This window comes from Heloderma suspectum, chromosome 10 (genome assembly GCF_057233095.1).
Source record: "Heloderma suspectum isolate Gila_16-S chromosome 10, 16-S_ref, whole genome shotgun sequence".
Lineage (NCBI taxonomy): Eukaryota > Metazoa > Chordata > Lepidosauria > Squamata > Helodermatidae > Heloderma > Heloderma suspectum.
Genome location: NC_139467.1, coordinates 47,224,363 through 47,244,077, shown reverse-complemented (window position 1 = coordinate 47,244,077; position 19,715 = coordinate 47,224,363). Strand labels below are relative to the sequence as shown.

Genomic DNA, 19,715 nt, shown 5'->3' with positions numbered 1-19,715 from the left:
CAGGACGGTGCCGAAGCCACAAAGGGAGTTGCAGCAAGAGACCTGCCCTCCTTCATCCTTGGCGTGTCGTCGCTGGCCAGGGTGGAGGCAGGAGCACAGCAGCAGAGCCCTGGCCGAAAAGGGGCCAAGCTGCTCTGGACCTGCTGCTGCCCTCTCCAAATCACCCCAAATCCGCTTCCCTCCCACCACACACACGCAACCCTTCACCATCTGCAAGTACAAGCAGATCAGTCAAGGCCAATCAGCACGAGTGACTTCCCCATTATCCGTGGTTCTCTGCCTGCCCAACGGGACAGAGCAGAAGTGACGTTTCCCCAGAGATAAGGCAGGGGAGAGGTCAAGCTGAAAAGGCCAGCCTGAGTGTCCCACGACCGTCAAATGAGCCCCTGCACACACAAAAACTAGAAATCCTCCTGAGGAATGTATTTGAACTGTATATTTATTCTGAGACAGAGAAAAATCAGTAGAATCCAATTGCTCCTGCAAGTAATCCATATGGGCAGGGACTCCCCAGAGCCAACCGGGGGGAGGGGGGGCATTCTTCATGCCCCCTTGGTCGAAAACAGTCAGCGTTTCCGCCTAAACTGGAATTTGTAAATAGCTGGCTGGTTTACCGTTTCCTTCTTCAGCTTCACTTTCTGAGTTTTGTCCTGAAAAAAAGGGAGAAGAAAGTATTTCCAAATCAAACACCCTCCCCAAAGCATTGACACATCTGTGGAGAGAAAAGCCAGAGTTTGGACTCGGTGAGGTGACATATCCCTGAGCCCTGGTTTCTTATTTATTTATTTCATTTCTACCCTGCCCAATAGCCGAAGCTGTCTGGGTTTCTTGGCCTAGTTAACTGACTGTGAGGCTGGCTAAGTTGTTTTCCACATAGCAAGATGCTGGAGATCAAAGGAGCCCCATTCTCATCACCTAAAAAGACCGACCCAGAAGGCGGCAGGAGCAGCCACTGCACCGAACCAGCCAGGTAAGTCCTGAGCTGGAGCCCCAAAGGAGAGCTGCTGCAACCTCAGCTGTGAGCCAAGAGAAGAGAGCAAAGCACAGGCCCCTCACCCACCAAGAGATCCTTCTGGGTCTGGAGCTTCTGAGCAATGACAAACATCTTCCGCTCACGCTCAATGCGCTGCTTCAGCAGGTTGTACCGACTCTTCCTCTGTCGGGCTAATTTCTAGAGACAGAAAAGAAACCATTGGTTTTCCGCAGTGGACAGAGACAAGCCCCCAAGGGAATGCAAGATGCTCCCAACTGCTCTTAGGGACAAACTTGGCAGGCGTCTTGCTTTCCCCATGCCGAGGGCCACTTCCAACTTCTTCACTGTGGGTTGGTGAGGTTTCCCAGCATGTTCCCCTCTTAACCCAAAGGCACAGCCCTTCTCACATCTCAGCACCCATGATGCGAGGCAGATGGGACGTATCTTCCTGCTGCTGGCTCTCAAGGGAAGCCACAGACACCCTGCTGCTGTGGAGCTCCCCAGAGCCCCTGGGGGGGGGGGGGATTCCCAAAGGGACACCTCCCATCAGGCCCAACAAAAGTGCGCAGGTGCACACGCACGCACAGGCCTGCAAAGACAGGAGGACTTCTCTGGAGCAGTAGGGGCCCCCTATTTCACCAGAGCAGGTGCAGAGGGTGCTTGGGCCTCTTCCCTGGGCTGAGCCCAACAGGTTGCCCATTCCCATTGCACCCAAGCCCCAGGCTGCGAACCCCAGCATGACAGCACTTTACCAAGCCATCTTATGGCAGGTGTGAGCTAATTAGCACTATCAAACAGGACAGATCCCAGCTTGTTCCGCCTGCAGAAGAAGATGACTCAAACCTCCTGGAAGAGAAGAAAACCCACCTGTCTGAACTAGCCCAGAGACTTCAACACTAAGCAAGCAGGAGGGTGGGGAGCTTATCTACCATCTCCTCCAGCAGCCTCCACCTCAGCTGGTGTGGACAGCATTCGCATTCCTCTGCTGCACAGTCAAGTTGCTTTCTGTTGCCCAACACAGACACAGCCAGGTAGAAATATTTCTGCTGCTCAAGGCAAGCTTTCCACACCCCAGACAGGAGACAGCACAAAGTCAAGTCTCCAGCCCAGCCATGGACAGCCGCCTGCTCTACCGCTGTGCAAGAGGACCGCAGGGAGGGAGGAAACAGAAGGACCTTGCTCCGAAGCGCTGGGGCGCGAGGGGTGTGAAGGCTTCTCTGGCCCAGTTCTCAGCTCACATAATTCTTCAGTTTCTGAGCAGCCCAAATATTATGAATAGAATTAGCAGTGGCAGACAATCTTCTGCATTACGGGCCGAGAGAAGAGTCCCCTTATTCCTATCCTTCTGGTCACCCTACTACCTGAGGGGCTTGGGAGAACTCCACGACATCATCCCTAGCCCCGAGACATGAAGACACATCAATCCTTCTTTGCATTACAAGACAGAATTAGGACACCCATTCTACTTTTACATCACCATACACAGACTCAGGTTAGCTACCAAAGAGAAAGCCGTTATGCTCAACTTTAAAAGCAGCGCCTGTACAGACCTGTAACTGGGCAGGTGTGGTGGTCCCCTGAATGGAATCTTTCTTCAGTGTTTCAAGGGTTGGACGGTTGTATACTCTGCCCACCAGCTCAGGAGCAGTGTTCAGGTGGGTGGCAATGTCAAATCTTTGCACTGGAAAAGGAAAGCCAGATTTAAGGAATTTATACCCCCAGTCTCCAGCTGGAAAGGTTTACAGATAAAAACAAGCCAGTCTCTTCCCTCAGGCATACAATCTAAAAAACCGCAACACAAAAGGAAAGCGGGGGGGAGCAAAACAAAGTAGTGCAGGCATCAATTCTTAATGTGATATGGTTCTTATAATGACTGCAGAGCAGAGGGAGAGAACAGAACCAGGGCTATTCTACCACCCCTGCCGAGATATCAGCTGCCTTTAGCCCCCCACCCCCTCAATGGCAGGGGAAGGTGCTGAAGCATCTACACCCCCACACTCCCCTCTCCTATATCCAGCTAATGCAACCTGCTATATCTTTACCTTCCTTCTTTGTGTCAAAAAAGAAGGTGTGCTTGTTCGGCTGCTTTCCTTCAGCTTCCAGCAGGTGGAGCTCTGACTTCAGCCTTTCAATTTTCTGAGACAAAAAAAAGATTCAAGTCCATTTAGCATTTGCTGGGAAGCACAGAACCACTGGTGCTGGAAGGGCAGGGAAGGGCCAGAGCGCAACGAGGGAGTACAGGTTTCGCGGGCAGGAGGCCCAGGCTCAGTCCCAACGCCTTGAATTAATGCATGGGTGATGAAGAAAAGCTCTCACTCCCTGAAGTCTAGAACAGCCGCTGCCACTCACAACAGGCAATAGTAGACTCTATGGGCCAAGGAGCAGACGCGGCATCAGGGCGCTTCCTACGGGTCGCAGAGACCATCTAGGACAGCCTCCCCATGAGAGGCATGACCTGGCTGCCAGCCCCTCTCCAAGACCAACCTAACCCAATCCAGGACAGGAGCACTGCAGAAGGCTGCTTATGAGGCGCCTCGCTCAGAGGAATAAGCCAAGCCACACACAGAACAGCCAGTCTACCCTGGGGAAGACTCTTTACCATCCCCAAATGTGACCATCAATCAAGCTGTACGTACCTTACTGGTACCTTACACTTCACACAAAGACAAATGTGACCCCTCCACAGAGTGCATATCAGCATCCCATTACCCTTGGTTGGGGGTTGTTCACTGGAGGGGGGGGGGGGCGCTCAACTGAACAATATTTGTTCAGTATTGTCATTTCATTAGCCACAGTCCAAAATATCTGGTCTGTGATCATACTGGCCTTTGATATAATTTCCACCCCTGGCACGTGGGGCTGCCACTTGATCCCCCACTGCCCCTCGCCTGCACAAAAAGGTCAGACATTGCCTCCAGCTCCTGAGAGAGACAAGGGGCAGGGTGCATTTTGCAAACAGCAACCCCCAAACAAAACTGGACAAGAAAGCAGAAATCCACCAGTACTCCTGACGTGGCATTTTCATCCCTTTAAATGAAGTGACATGGCCAGCCAGCAGAGCAGGATGGCAGATTGGTGCCATGTGCATCACTCAGAGACCTGCTGGAACCACTAGGACAGACACTGGTGAGACGGGCTTAACCCTGAGCCACTTCTGAGCCACTTCTGAGCCACCTTTGAGGCTTCATGGCGTTACAGTCAGGCTCCCCCTGGGATGTGCTGCACAAGAGGCAGCTTCTCTCTCCCATCATGTCCTAGGGACCCTCCAGTGGAGAACCAGCCCCATCATCTTGCTGTTGCCTTGTGACCTGGCCAACGAGAGCATTTCCCCTGTGGCGAATTGCAGCAAGCGGGTGAGGGGGGGAGATTCACTGGGATCGCTGTTGGGGAAGGGTTAAACCCCACCCCCACAGACTCTGGTCCTGATGAAAAGTCACACACACACCCATGTCTGGTATTACATTTTTAAAACACTGACACAGTTGTAACCAACACTTAACCTCATGTCTAGCTTGACACTTAAGTCAGAGAGCACCAGGCAATTAATCCTCCACACCCACAAGAAGAGTTGCCAGCAAGCAAGTTCCCTGAAGCCCCCTAGTTCAAGTGGGGATCCTAGAGAGGAAGACTGTGCTCTGACCTGGACTTCAGCTATTCGCTTCATTTCAATGTATTTCAGATCCTGCGTCTTCATCAGCTTCTGCTGCTCCAGCGTGGTTTCTTCTTCCTGCTGCTTAATCACGTGAACTCCATCCTACCAGCAAGCGAACACATGTATGGAGTTCAGACAGAAACCATGGTGCTGGGGCTGAGAGTGGGACAGGGCCATGGAGACTTACAGGGGCACTTGATTGCTTTGGGATGACCAAACAATTTGTGGACAAGCTACTGGGAAGAGGCCAGTAACCCTCCTCTACACTTTTGATTAAAACCCCAGCTAATCCAACAGTAGCATTCCAAAGACACAAGTAACAGGCATGGAACTTCTAGGCCTGGTTCACACATCACGCTGCAATTCCAGGGTTGTTTAACCCAGGAATGGCTGTGGGTGAGCAAAGCAACAAGCGTTGCCTCCTGCACGCTCATCATTTCCACTTTCAATTACCAACCCAGAGTTAACTCAACAATTGCCCATGGTTGTGTTGTTGGGTTAACTCTCGATTGTTAAAGTTTCTGGGTGTTTATGAGTTAAACAATCCAGGGTTAACCCAACAACAAACCGTGGGCAATTGCTGAGTTAACTCTGGGTTAACTGAAAGCGGAAACGACGGGCTCACAGGAAGCAGCACATGAAAGGCAGCGCGTTTATCCCTGGCAATTCCTGGGTTAAAGAACTCAGGAATGTCAGCATGACATGCAAACCAGCTCCTAGTCTCCCAGTGAGACACAGGAAACATGGAACAGGCAGATCCAAATGGAGTATTAAGCGCTAGTCCAGTCTGTCAAGTCCTGAAGGCCTACAGCAGAAGCTACTCCGCAATTATCCATCTCCCAACACAAACTCTCTCAAAACACCCTCCTCCAAATCTAGCCCCATCCTATTCTCCGCTCAGGCACAGGGGTCTACAAATTACGGCTGGGCTTCACAGTCCAGCATTAGTTCCTACTAGCCAACTGTGAAGGCTAGTCACACCATGTTAGCACAGTAACAAGATGGGGGATATGTGGCTCAACCACACTACAAGTGAGAAGGATCTTGGAATTGTTGTAGATCACAAGCTGAATATGAGCCAACAATGTGATGTGGCTGCAAAAAAGGCAAAAGCTCTTTTGGGCTGCATTCATAGGAGTATAGCTTCCAAATCACATGAAGTACTAGTTCCCCTCTACTCAGCACTGGTTAGGCCTCATCTGGAGAACTGTGTCCAGTTCTGGGCACCACACTTTAAGACGGATGGAGACAAATGAGAGGGTTCAGAGGAGGGCAATGAGGATGATCAGGGGACTGGAAACAAAGCCTTTGAGCAGAGACTGAAAGAACTGGGCATGTTGAGCCTTGAGAAGACTGAGGGGAGATAGGATAGCGCTCTTCAAGTCCATGAAAGGTTGTCACAGAGAAGAAGGCCAGGATCTCTTCTCAATCATCCCAGAGTGCAGGACACGGAATCATGGGCTCAAGTGACAGGAAGCCAGATTCCGGCTGAACATCAGGAAAAACTTCCTGACTGTAAGAGCAATACGACAATGGAACCAATTACCTGGGGAGGTGGTGGGCTCTCCCACACTGGAGGCCTTCAAGACGAGGCTGGACAGCCATTTGTCAGGGATGCTCTGACTTGGATTCCTGCATTGAGCAGGGGGTTGGACTCGATGGCCTTGTAGGCCCCTTCCAACCCTACTATTCTATGATTCTATCTGTCAGGGATGCTCTAACTTGGATTCCTGCACTGAGCAGGGGGTTGGACTCAATGGTCTTATAGGCCCTTTCCAAGCCTATGATTCTATGAAACAATATTATATGCGTTTATCAGCACAGCTATTGACTGATGAAGTTAACTCAGGCTTTATGTAGGTTAAAATCTTTTTACTTCTAATCTGAGATTTATTCCACAGCTTTTGATAGGGTTTCCCCGTCAACCTTTCAAATCTGTAAGGTTGTTTTTTCCCACGCACACATACACATGAACGTATGTAAGTTCAACATTTACGTTGCTTTCAGGTACAACCTCAAAGTGTGGGGACAGTGTGGAATTTAGCCGGTAAGATGCTTATTTAGTTCTGCTTGATACTTTTCCTCACTCCCTTTTATTTCTGTGTCCATTTATTTTTGATATTAAGTCCCCTGCAGTTCAAGTCATTGAAATGCTAAAAATGAGTGACTGCAAGAAGGTTGCAGACTGAAAGCTCTATCTGGAGAACTGTGTCCAGTTCTGGGCACCACACTTTAAGACGGATGGAGACAAATGAGAGGGTTCAGAGGAGGGCAATGAGGATGATCAGGGGACAATCCCCCCCTGTTTTATGCTGGGATATCTTCTTGCTCCAATTGAATAGTATAAATAAGATAACTGAACAAGCTTCCTCCTACAGAGTGACTCGAGCAGCTTCCTGCATTTCCACACTTGAGCAGGCTCGTAATCACCCTATCACGTCACTCACCAAAGCATGATGGGCTTGTCCTGAAAGGGCTGGATTTGTCAAAGCCTGATCAGATACATACAGCTACCTGATGACAGTCTCCACTGAGCAAACTAGCAGGGCGCCAAGGGCTAATGCAGAACGCACACACTCACCTGAAGCTGCACACGGGTCATTCTGAAATAAAATTCATCAGGGTTCTTCTCCTGGGCCTTCCTGCGAAGTGCCCGGAGTGCATTCTGCTTCTTGTGGTAATCACTGAAAGGCAACAAAGCACAACATCAGCACAGCCTTTCCACACAGAATTCTCCACAACTGGGCTATGAGCAGCTGGAAGGAAGAACAGGGAAGAGCTGCACCTTCTTCCGCCTGACATTAGAACTAGTTGCCATCCACTGCAATAAACACACCGCAGGGATAAACCCTAAAGTAGGACATGTAATTTGGGGAATACTCTGCCAAGAAAAGGCAGCAACAGCTACATTTATTTGGGATATTTATATTTGCCCTTTAACATTAAATAAATAAATCCCAAGGCAGTTTACAAAGTAAAAATTGGGCAAAAAATAAAAAAATCCTAAAATACGTGTCTACAGTTTTCACTAGTTTCATCTGCTCTCTCAAGTTGTGTAGGGAAACTCATTAGGAAGATGCTATCAATGGATCCAGGCTCTCAGAATCAGCAAGCTGTTCCTATCCATGTCCTGTTATAGATTGTTATAGTCTGGTTAAAGAGAAAGCAGAGAACAGGATTAAATGGTCAGTTTTCAAAATGGAAGTGGGGTAAACAGAGGGGTACACCAAGGATCTGGACTGGGACTGCTTCTTCTTAACTTCTTCATAAGTGTTCCAGAATTAGGGGTGAGTACCTAATTAGGTGTAGTTTTAAAAAAAAGGGATTGAGAAGAGCACCAAACAGATCTCTCCAACCTGGAGAAATGGGCTTCAAAATGGTAAATGCAGTTCAATATAAGCTAGTGTAAAGTGACGTACATTGGGGCAAAAAAATCCCAGCTGATTATACACTGATGGGGTCTGAGCTGATAGTGACTGACCAGGAAAGGGACTTTGGGACTGTAGTGGATAAATTAAATGATTAACCCAGTGTGCAGATGCTATGAAAAAGGCAACTTCCACATTGGGGATCATTAGGAAATGAATCGAAAACTAAACTGACAGCATCATAACGACCATATAAAATTCTATTGTACAATCATATTTTGAATACTTTGTACAGTTCTGGGCACCACATTTCGAAAAGGATACTGCAGAGTTGGAAAACAGGCAACAAAAATGATGAAGGAGCTGGAGTAAATCCCCTATGAGGCAAGGTTCCATTTGGGGCTTTTCAGCTTAGAAAGAAAAAAACCAAATAAGGGGGAATATGATAGAGGTGGAGAAAATTGTGTACGGAGTAGAGAAAGCGGACAGGCCTATGTCTTCTACCTCTCTTATAATGCTAAAACGCGACGGGATCATCCCATGAAGCTGAATTGTGGGAGATTCAGGACTACTACTTTACACGGTGCACAGCTTGACTGTGGAATTCACCACCACAAGATGAACTGATGGCCACCAGCTTGGACAGCTCTAAAAGGGGGTTAGAGGAATGCACGGAGGAGAAGGCGATCCATAACTACTAGTCCTGACGCCTGCACATCACCTCCCATATGGGAAAAACGGCTGCTAGGAGCAGAGGCGGGAGGGGCTTCCCGGTGGGGCGCTGGCCGGCCACTGCGGGAACGGGCGCTGGGCTGGTCCGCCGCGGCTCCTGGGCCTGGCCGCGCGACGTCGCTCCGCAGCCCCCGGGGGCGAGCGGCCATCCCACAAGCGGCGCGCGCCCGAAGCCCGCGGGCGTCCTCGGGGCCGGGAAGGCGCTGGCGCCGCCGCTGAGGGCCTCCGCGCTCAGGCGGCGGCGCCGGGCGGCGCAGCGTCCCGCTCGCCCCCCGAGGCCGAGGCGCTCGGGGCTCCCCGGCGCCACAGGGCCCCCGGCGGCGCTTGCTGGAGAGGCCCCGGGGCGGCCCCGCGCCACGCCGGCGGCCCGGGGCGCGCGGGCTACTCACGCGGCGCGCAGCTGGTGGTCCTCCTTCTTCTCGAGCAGGCCCAGGTGCTTCCGCGAGGCGGGCTGCGGGGAGACAGGCGCGGGCGTTCGGCGAGCGGCGCGGGCGGGGGCGCCCGCGGCGCGCTCGCGATGCCTCCGCCCCTAGCGGGACCCGCCGCCCGCCCGGCCCCCGCTCGCCCGAGAGCGAGCTCGCCGGGTGCCGCCCGCGGCTCCCGCGATCTCTCGCCGGCGGCCCGCCCCGCCCCGCCCCGCCCCGCCCCGCCCCGCCCCGCCGGCCCTTCCCGGCAGGAGACGCCGCGCGGCGCCGGGGCCCCACCTGGGCGCGCTCGCGGTGCTCCCGCCGGCCGGACTTGGCCGCCTTCTGGAAGGCCGCCGCCATGCTCGGCCGGGCAGCGCGCTTCCGCCCGCGGCCCCGCCCCGCCCCCGCCGGCCCCTGCGGCGCCAGGCCGAGGCCGCGCCCGCCCGCGGGGCGCAGCTTCCGCGGGGCGGGGCGGGGCGGGGCGGGGCCGTCGCCGTGAGCGGCGCAGCGCCCCTCTCCGCCTCCGCTGCGCGCAGGGCCGCTCGGCCTCTCGCTCGGCTCCCGCCCCGCGCTCGCTGCCCGCTTCCACCAAAGGAGCCCGGCGCCTTGCGCGCGAGATGGCTGCTGCTGTGCCTCGCGAACCCGGGGGCTCGTTCTCGTGCGGTTCTTCCGCGGTTCCCCGCAGACATGCGGTCTTTCCGTCAGCGTGCCAGGCTCTTGGAGCTGCTGGGCCGAAGACCACTCGCGTTGCAGCATGTCTTGCAGCTGGCACGAGTGTCAGTTTCACCGTATCTCCCCTTCTGCACCCTACTTGGCTTTAAAAACCCGTTTGCCGCCTATGGGCTTTTTCCTGACTGGCAGTTTTGTGGGAGTCCACATTTTGTTTTTGCATAGTGCCCCAAATTTGTCTTGTGTTGCCCGTTTCCATTTGCTTGCTTCTGTGGACATCTCTACTTCTTTCCCTCGTGCTGGTTCTTGTGGCAATGACAACCTTACAAGGTAGGTGAATCGTTCAGCTGGAACCCCTTTGTTGGACTACGATGAGCATCTGGGTTTTGGTTCAGGAGTAGTTCGACAGTAACCTCTGGCTCTTCTGTTTCATCTGCTGGCTCTCTAGGAGCTTCCACTTGTACTTCCTCATCTGGTTGTGTTTGGGTGACAGCTGCATCTCTCCGTGTCAGGCAATACTCCTCCAACTGTTTGCTCTTGCTGTCACCTTCGACCCCTTTGCAGTCATCGCCAGCATGGCTCGGATCTCTTCTTTCTCAGTCATTGAAGTCCACCACTCTTCATACAGTTGTCTGTCTTTGGTTTACGATCTTGTATCCCTTGCTTCCTGGAGCATAGCCAACCACGATGCCTTCTTCAGTTCTGGAGTTCTTTTTGGATCTCCTTTCCTTAGGAATGTGCATATAGACCCGGCTTCCAAACACTCGCAGGTGCTTTATTTATTTATTACATTTATATCCCGCCCTTTTTCCTCCAAGGAACTCAAGGTGGCGTACATAATCCTCCTCCTCCTCCATTTTATCCTCACAACAACAACCCTGTGAGGTAGGTTGGGCTGAGAGTCTGTGACTGGCCCAAAGTCACCCAGTGAGCTTCCATGGCCAAGTGGGGACTAGAACCCAGATCTCCCGACTCCCAGTCCAGCACTCTAGCCACTACACCATGTTGTTCAGTCATTCAGTCGTGTCCAACTCTTCGTGACCCCATGGACCATAGCATGCCAGGCCTTCCTGTCCTCCGCCCTCTCCCGGAGTGTGCTCAAGTCCATATTCATTGCATCGGTGATGCTATCCAGCCATCTCATCCTCTGCCGCCCCCTTCTCCTTTTGCCTTCAGTCTTTCCCAGCATCAGGGTCTTTTCCAGGGACTTTTCTCTTCGCATTAGGTGGCCAAAATATTGGAGCTTCAGCTTCAGGATCTGTCCTTCCAATGAGCACTCAGGGTTGATTTCCTTTAGGATGGACTGATTTGACCTCCTTGCAGTCCAGGGGACTCGTAAGAGTCTTCTCCAGCACCACAGTTTGAAAGCATCAATTCTTCGGCGCTCAGCCTTCCTTATAGTCCAGCTCTCACAGCCATACATTACTACTGGGAAAACCATAGCTTTGATTAGACGGACCTTTGTCGGCAAGGTGATGTCTCTGCTTCTTACTATGCTGTCTAGGTTTGCCACAGCTTTCCTCCCAAGGAGCAAGCGTCTTTTAATTTCATGGCTACAGTCACCGTCTGCGGTGATCTTGGAGCCCAAGAAAGTAAAATCTGTCACTGCTTCCATTTCTTCCCCTTCCATATGCCAGGAAGTGATGGGGCCAGATGCCATGATCTTAGTTTTTTTAATGTTGAGTTTCAAACCAGCTTTTGCACTCTCCTCTTTCACCCTCAACAAGAGGCTCTTGAGACCCTCTTCGCTTTCTGCCATTAGGGTGGTATCGTCTGCGTATCTGAGGTTGTTGATAATTCTCCCGGCAATCTTAATTCCAACCTGTGATTCATCCAACCCGGCATTTCTCATGATGTACTCTGCATATAAGTTAAATAAGCAGGGCGACAATATGCAGCCTTCTCGTACTCAGCTATTAAATGATCAGGGGACTGGAAACAAAGCCCTATGAAGAGAGACTGAAAGAACTGGGCATGTGTAGCCTTGAGAAGAGAAGACTGAGGGGAGAAAGGATAGCACTCTTCAAGTACTTGAAAGGTTGTCACAGAGAGGAAGGCCAGGCTCTCTTCTCGATCATCCCAGAGTGCAGGACACGGAATAATGGGCTCAAGTTCCAGGAAGCCAGATTCCGGCTGAAGATCAAGAAAAACTTCCTGACTGTGAGAGCAATACAACAATGGAACCAATTACCTGGCGAGGTGGTGGGCTGTCCCACACTGGAGGCCTTCAAGTTGAGGCTGGACAGCCATCTGTCAGGGATGCTCTGACTTGGATTCCTGCATTGAGCAGGGGGTTGGACTCGATGGTCTTATAGGCCTCTTCCAACCCTACTATTCTCTGATTCTATGATTACCATCCTCAATGTTCATGCCTTCTGGGATCAAATGGAGGCTGTGGGAGAAGGAGAGAACTCCGGAGCAGAGCTGAGCTTCTGATATTTCATATATTATTATATTTATATCCCATCTTGTCCCCTCTTGAAAGGAACCCAAGGTGTCTTACATGGTCCTCATCCTCTCCACTTTATCCTCACAACAACCCTGCGAGGTAGGTTAAGCTAAGAATCAGTGATTGGCCCAAAGTCACCCAGTGAGCATCATGGCCAAGTGCAGACTGGAACCCGGGTCTCCCAAATCCCAGTCCAACACTCTAACAACTACAGCACACTGGTTCTCTTGGAAGACTACCGAACGATAGCGAGATATGCAGAACCAAAGGCATGCCCTCACTGAAAAAAGAGGAGGGAGCTGGCCCCCATGAGGCTCCTAATGGCACCCCAAAGACCAACTCTTATTGCTATGCACCGCTCCTTTCTGCAGTGGCCTTGGTTCCATAGAATGCCAGCCAGCACTTTCATTATATAGAATCATAGAATACTAGGGTTGGAAGGGGCCTACAAGACCATCGAGTCCAAGCCCCTGCTCAATGCAGGAATCCAAGTCAGAGCATCCCTGACAGGTGGTTGTCCAGCCTCGTCTTGAAGGCCTCCAGTGTGAGAGAACCCACCACCTCCCTACGGAATTGGCTCCATTGTCGCACCGCTCTAAAAGTCAGGATGTTTTTCCTGATGTTCAGCTGGAATCTGGCTTCCTGTCACTTGAGCCCATTATTCCGTGTCCTGCACTCTGGGATGATGGAGAAGAGATCCTGGCCTTCCTCTCTGTGACAACCTTTCAAGTACTTGAAGAGTGCTATCATGTCTCCCCTCAGTCTTCTCTTCTCAAGGCTAAACATGCCCAGTTCTTGCAGTCTCTCTTCATAGGGCTTTGTTTTCAGTCCTCTGATCATCTTTGTTGCCCTCCTCTGAACCCTCTCCAGTTTGTCCACATCCTTCTTAAAGTGTGCTGCCCAGAACTGGACACGGTACTCCAGATGAGGCCTAACCAGTGCTGAGTAGAGGGGAACTAGTACTTCCTGGGATTTGGAAGCTATGCCTCTCTTAATGCAGCCCCAAATAGCATTGGCCTTTTTTGCAGCCACATCCCATTGTTGGCTCATATTCAGCTTGTGATCGACAACAATTCCAAGATCCTTCTCGCCTGTAGTGTTGTTGGGCCACGAATCCCCCATCTTGTAACTGTGCATTTGGTTGCTTTTTCCAAGGTGCAGAACTTGGCATTTATCCCTATTAAATGTCATTCTGTTGTTTTCTGCCCAGCACTCCAGTCTATCAAGATCACTTTGAATTCTGTTTCTGTCTTCCAAAGTATTAGCTATCCTGCCCAATTTGGTGTCATTTGCAAATCTGATCAGCATTCCCTGCACCTCCTCCTCCAAGTCATTAATACAAATATTGAAGAGCACTGGGCCCAGGACTGAGCCCTGCGGTACCCCACTCGTTACCTCTCCCCAGTTTGAGAAGGTCCCATTGAGAAGCACTCTTTGAGTCCGATTCTGTAGCCAACTGTGGATCCACCGGATCGTTGTTTCATGTAGCCCACTTTGAGCTAGTTTGCTCATCAGGATATCATGGGGCACTTTGTCGAAAGCTTTGCTGAAGTCGAGGTATATGATGTCTACAGCATTCCCACAGTCCACAAGAGAGGTTATTTGATCAAAAAAATGAGTTCAGATTCGTCTGGCAGGATTTGTTCTTGACAAATCCATGTTGGCTTCGAGTTATCACTGCATTGTTTTCAAGGTGCTTCCAGATGGATTGCTTTATCATCTGCTCCAGAATTTTCCCAGGGATTGATGTCAGACTGACTGGTCTGTAGTTCCCAGGTTCCTCCTTTTTACCCTTTTTGAAGATAGGGGCAACGTTAGCCCTCCTCCAATCATCTGGCACTTCATCCGTCCTCCATGATTGCTCAAAGAGAATAGACAGTGGTTCTGAGAGTTCTTCTGCTAGTTCCTTTATTACTCTAGGATGCAGTTCATCTGGCCCTGGAGATTTGAACTCATTCAAAGTAATGAGGGGTTCCTTGACCATATGCCTATCAATCTCAAGCTGCAATCCTGCCCCTTCAGCCTGTATTTCACCTTTGCCAGGGGGGTCATAGACCCTCTTTTGGGAGAAGACTGAGCCAAATTGAGCACCTCTGCCTTTTCTTTGTCCTCTGTTATCGTTTTGCTGTCCTTATTTAATAGCTGACCCACCATTTCTTTCCTCTGCCTTTTACTATGCATGTATCTGAAGAAAGCCTTTTTGTTGCATTTAGCATTCCTCGCTAATGTCAGCTCGTTCTCAGCTTTAGCCTTCCTGATGCCATCCCTGCAATTCTGTGCTACCTGCCTGTACTCTTCCTTTGTTAACTTGGCCTTCTTTCCACTTCCTATATGTGTCCTTTTTTGTTTTCAGGTCATCTCTACGCTTTTTGTGAAGCCACATTGGCTTCTTCTGTTGTCTTCCACATTTTCTTCTATGTATGTAACATACATACAACTTTCCTCTAATAAGCACAAGGCAGCTTACACTGTTTCTGCCCCTCCCTTTTTATCCACACAACAACCCAGTGATGTATGTTTGGCTGAGAGGTAGTGAGTAGCTGAGGCTCAGCTGGCAAGTTTTGTGGGGGCAGGGATTTGAACCCAGGCTTCCCTGGTTTTAATATGAGACCAACTGCTGCCCCGTGTAAGTGTTGCCAGTCCGGGGTTTCTGTAACTTGTAGGCCCTAATCTTGGTAACTCTAGGCAGAGAGCTGGTTGTGGTCACACTCTGGGGGTGGGGAAAAGCCACCCTCACTTGTTCAAAGGCACCCCCTCCTCTTTAAGATAACACCACATTACATTCCATAAACCGAACCCTAGCACGAATTGCCGATACAAAAGTTGTAGTGAGGACTTTCTCAGCGCCAGTAGCACCCGTGATGGCAGTGGACCCCCACCCCCAAATTTTCATTTTTTCTGCATGAGAAAAGAGGGCCTGGATGCCTGGGATCTACAACCCCTTGAAAGCTAACCATGCGTTGAAATGCTTGGATTCCAGATCGGAGCATCTTCCATTAGCAGACTATTAGAGGATAGCAAGATGTGCAGAACCAAAGGCAGGCTCTCACCAGAGGAAGAGGCTGCTGACAGCTCTTGCTTATTTCAGTGTGGTTTGCACAGGAGGAGAACTCACCCCAGGAGGGCCTAAAGACACCCCAAATCTGCCCCGATAGAGACACCACACCTTGCCTTATGGTAGAGCTGTCTCTATGACCACCACCCCCTATTCCAGTCCTCCCCCTCCTCCCTCAAATCTGCCCATCCTATCTGCTTATTTATATATTTGTCAGTCCAATAAATACCTCTGAATTGGGGAGAGTATGTACCCACCCTCTCTTAGCAGAGCTTCTGTGCCTTTAACTGCTGCAGGGCAGGCATATATACAACAGGTGAAGATGGCATTCTCCCCTTCAGGACAGCACAAGTTGAATGCCTGCCTGTCCTGACAAGAACCAGGAGCGCTGCCTGAGCCTGGCCAAATGGAGTTGGGTACAGTGGCTAGAGCCAAAATGCTGTGTCCTGAGGGTTGCCAGAAGGGAATCGTGCCACTTACTGGTTAAACAGAAAAGAGGAGTGGGTCATCTTGGCAGCTTTTGGGGGTCCCAAGAAGGGAAGACCTGAGATACTAGGCACCTGGGTTCAATTCTTTTTTTTGGCAGAGATGGTGCTACTTCACTGTCTTAGAGCACGGCAGCGCGGGGGGGGGGGGTATCACTGTCCCCAACTCGGACAGAGGAATGTTGGGGGGGCATATTGGGGGCTGGAAGCCAGGACTCCTGAGCCCTTTCCAGCTTTTGTCCTGTGGAAACCATTTCCCCATCTGGCTCTGCCCCAAGCTAAGGGGGTGAGAGAGCCAGAGTGCAGCATGAGGATTGGGGTTGGACACAGGACACCGAGGAGTTCCTTCTTCCTTTCCTCGGGGTGGAGGAAGCCATCTTCTCACGCCACTCCCCTCTGATCCAAACCGTTCATTTCTACTGTGATGGAATTAGGTAATTTTACACTGGACTTCATAATCTTAAAAAAAACAACCCTTAATATGGCTCCTGAGAGCTCCCCCCAATCTCACAACATCCCAGCGGTCTGCAGAGTTAGTGCTCCCACCCTATTTTCCCCCATGTGTGCTCCTTTGCCTATTGCTTCCAATCCCCTCCCTGCTCGGAATGAGAAGGAAAACTGCTACTGCGAAAAAGACTGCAGAAGAAGCAGGACCTCCCTCACAATAGCCATCCAAGCGCTTTAGGGAGTTACTAAAGTTAGCCTTTAACCCTTTCACTGCAGGGGAGCGAGATTTATGTCTTACTTCTGAGTAAACATGCACAGAAGGGGGAGTATGTTAAAGACTGAAAGTGGGCTACCTGAAGGGATTGAGTGTCCCCACTACTGTGGCAGCGCGAGGGGCCGCTGCTGTGCTTCTGGGGATTTTCTCAACGGGAATGGGAAAAACTGCTTCTACTGGGGGAACGAGGGGGAAGGGCAAAGTCCCCCAGGAAAGAACTACCCCACCTGATGGTTCCAGCACCCCAAGTAAAATGAAATCCATGGGTCTGCGCATTTAGTTCTGTCGCTATTGCAGCTTTTGAGAGAAAACTAATTCTTAAAAATTTCGACTCCAGTAAAAAGTGCAGCAGAGTGGAGAGTGAACTAAGCCTGTCACCGTGGAGATCCCCCCCCCCAGGTGTGGGCAACCTATGGCCCTCCAGATAGCTTGGCCTACAGCTCCCATCAGCCCTACCCAGCATAGCCAATAGTGAAGGTTGATGGGTGCTGTAGGCCAAAACATCTGGAGGGCCCACCCCTAATTTAGAAGCAGTGCCTAACTGCATATCCATTTTTTGGGGGGAGCCCTAATCCCTGGACCAGGGAACCACTTACAGTACCTCCATCTTATCAGGATTCAGCTTCAACTTACTGGCCCTCATCTAGCCTACTGCAGTGTCTAAGCACCAGTCTAGGTCATGCCCAGCCTCTCCCAACTCAGATGTATGGAGAAATGGTGCGGAGCTTGGTGACACCTCGCCTCCAAACTCAGGCCTGGCACCAGACTTTAATGGGTCATCAGCATCGTGCTGCTGATTGGGCCCCACCGAAGCCTCCGCCTGCCTGCTCGCCCACACAAGCCGTCCACCTGCACCCCCTGTCCGCTGGCTGGCCAAAGCCTCCACCGGCTCGCTCACCTGCCCACCCCCACGCTGGTCCCCCCCCCCCGTTCAGCCTGAGGGTGGCCAGTCATCTCCTCCTGGCCTGGCCGGCTGTGCTAGCAAAGCACTGCGGCGGCGGCGGCGGCAGCCCAACTAAGCACAGCCCCCCTGTGCACTTCTAAAAGTTCTTTTCACCTTCGGTTTCGAGTAGCAGCAGCCAATGAGTGCCGCACCATTCTAGCAGGACCAACCAGGAGGGCGGGGGGTGGTGGCAGCTGCAGCGGGGGGGGGGGCCTTGGCATCTGCCTACCCATGCCAACCTCTGATGCCAGATCTGCCCAAATGCCTAATGCCTGCACCCAATGGCTTCATATATATGTTAAATAGCATTGGGGACAAAATAGTGCCTTGTGGCACCTCACCGCATAATTGCCAGGGGACCAAGTTACAGCCACCAGTGCTGCTCTCTGAACCCGACCCTGCAAAGAGGAGTGGAGCCACTGTAAAACAGACCCCCACCCCCCACCTTCCCACTGCACCATGCTGGCCCAGAAAGATACTATGGTCAGTTTTAGAGAAATGTCCCTTTTGGCTGCACAATTCTGTAAGCAGTCTTGGGAACATCTGAAGATGGGAATACGCCTGTTGACTGCAGACTGCAAATGAAGAAGCCGTTACAGAGAGATACCAAATATGGTTCTTGTCCTGCCTCTTTAACACTGAGCCGTTTTGAGAAGGAGAAGCCAGCAGACGGACATCTGCACATGTACAAGTGGGATGCACAGGTAGGAAGCAGAGGCAGCCACCTAGCCAGGCAGTTCTGGCCATCAGCAGAAGCAGCAGGGGATGGGCAGGGATGTGAACTATGCACTGTGGCAAAGCGGGATTCCCCACATTCAGGGCTGATCCAGCATCCAAGAAAAGATGCTTATCTTAGGGTGGAAATGGCAGCCACAACGGTGGGTAGGAGGGATCTACCTCACTGATTGTTGTGAAGCCCTGTCCAAGATGGCAGATTCTTCTTTATTAGTACGTCACTTTGTTGAAGGTTGAAGCTGCAGTTCCATGCACGCTTACTTGGAAGTAAGCCCCACTGAACTCAGCAGGACTTCCAAAAAATAGGCACAGGAATCTCTTGGGGCATGAGTGGTATCAGGGCAACAGAGGCAGGTGGCCTTTGAGTGAGTCTGCGCAGATCTGCTGAGCTACATAACCATCTCCATGGCCACCATCTGTTTGATGGGTTGCACTGTGCTTTTTGTGTTCTTGCCTCTTCGCACAGCTACTCCTCTGGAGTTTGGCCAAGTTTGTTCCCAGGGCTGAACAGTCACAGTTTAACAAGCTGAGACGACTAAGCTGGCACAATGCTAATTTCAAATCCAGGCTGCCTTTACATTAAAGAAAAAACCTGCAGTCCTCCCGTTGTGGAGCCTTTCCGTGTTTACAGAGGGAAAACCTGTGATGGATGAGAGGGGGCGTTTTTAATTTTCAAGGTTCCATAGAGATCAATGAAACAGCACCATCTAGTGGCTGTTTCAATAGCATAACAATTTGACTTGGGTAGTTCATTATTTTCTGGATCTTTTTGAGATGGAATAACCAGGAAATACCTCTGGATGTGTCCTGGAGGTCAACGACATCATGAAAAGGACCTGCAAATGCCCATGAGTGAGCAATCTCAATAGCAGGATAAAAGCTCCATGTGAAGAAGCCCCCAGAGAGAGAGGTGGATCTTTGCTGGCAAAGGAGCTGGAGATAGGCTGGAAAAAAATGCTTTCTACTCCAGTATCCCTCAAGGAAATGCAAAGAAAGGCCTCCCTCCAATTTCAACTCAATCCTGTATATGTATTTACTCAGAAGTAAATCCATTGTGTTCAGTGAGGCTTACTTCAAGGTAAGCATGCAACAGGAGTACAATGCAATCCTAAATTTGCTTACTAAGTGGAGAAGGCCCACTCAACACAAAGGGGCTTACTTCCAAGTAAACATAGGCCTACTAAAAGGTTTTAAACCATGCCTGGCCCAAAGTAGGAGGGGAGATATATGTGACAATGAATCTGTTTGCCTGTACGGTGCTACAAGACTCTTTGCTGGACCAGGCTGCATGCTCACTGTTCCATCAGTCTCTGCTTGCCACGACTCTGCTGTGGCTTTGTTGTTTGAAACAGAGACAATGAGGGTAAACAACAGCTGAAGCCAAACGGTCCTTCCCTGGAAGGAACCACAGTACTTTGTACAGGTACATAGAACAGCTTAAACGAGGCAAGGCAGGAGCACAGCTGCTCCCCCAAGGAAGGCCTCCTTCCTGTCCCTGGAGGCCTGCCAGCAGCCATCACCTGCCC

At 51.1% G+C, this 19,715-nt stretch overlaps 1 protein-coding gene across 3 annotated transcripts; it reads right to left on the bottom strand.

Annotated features, from left to right (window-relative positions):
* Positions 1-421: 421 nt before the first annotated feature.
* Positions 422-10,811, bottom strand: UTP11 (UTP11 small subunit processome component). 3 transcript variants are annotated; one of them, XR_014785226.1, is made up of 8 exons: positions 9,430-10,811; positions 7,207-7,309; positions 4,614-4,727; positions 3,016-3,109; positions 2,524-2,654; positions 1,726-1,819; positions 1,061-1,171; positions 422-650 (listed from the first exon to the last, which is right to left on the bottom strand). XR_014785226.1 is itself a non-coding variant. In XM_084816265.1 (8 exons), the coding sequence occupies exons 1-8, from the start codon at positions 9,490-9,492 to the stop codon at positions 567-569; spliced, it is 762 nt and encodes a 253-aa protein (XP_084672391.1). In that variant the 5' UTR covers positions 9,493-9,538; the 3' UTR covers positions 422-566. The 3 variants fall into 3 exon arrangements, 2 of the variants coding, with proteins under 2 accessions (XP_084672391.1, XP_084672392.1); XM_084816265.1 differs by lacking the exon at positions 1,726-1,819 and adding an exon at positions 9,115-9,176 and having other exon boundaries at positions 9,430-9,538; XM_084816266.1 differs by lacking the exon at positions 1,726-1,819.
* Positions 10,812-19,715: the final 8,904 nt, after the last annotated feature.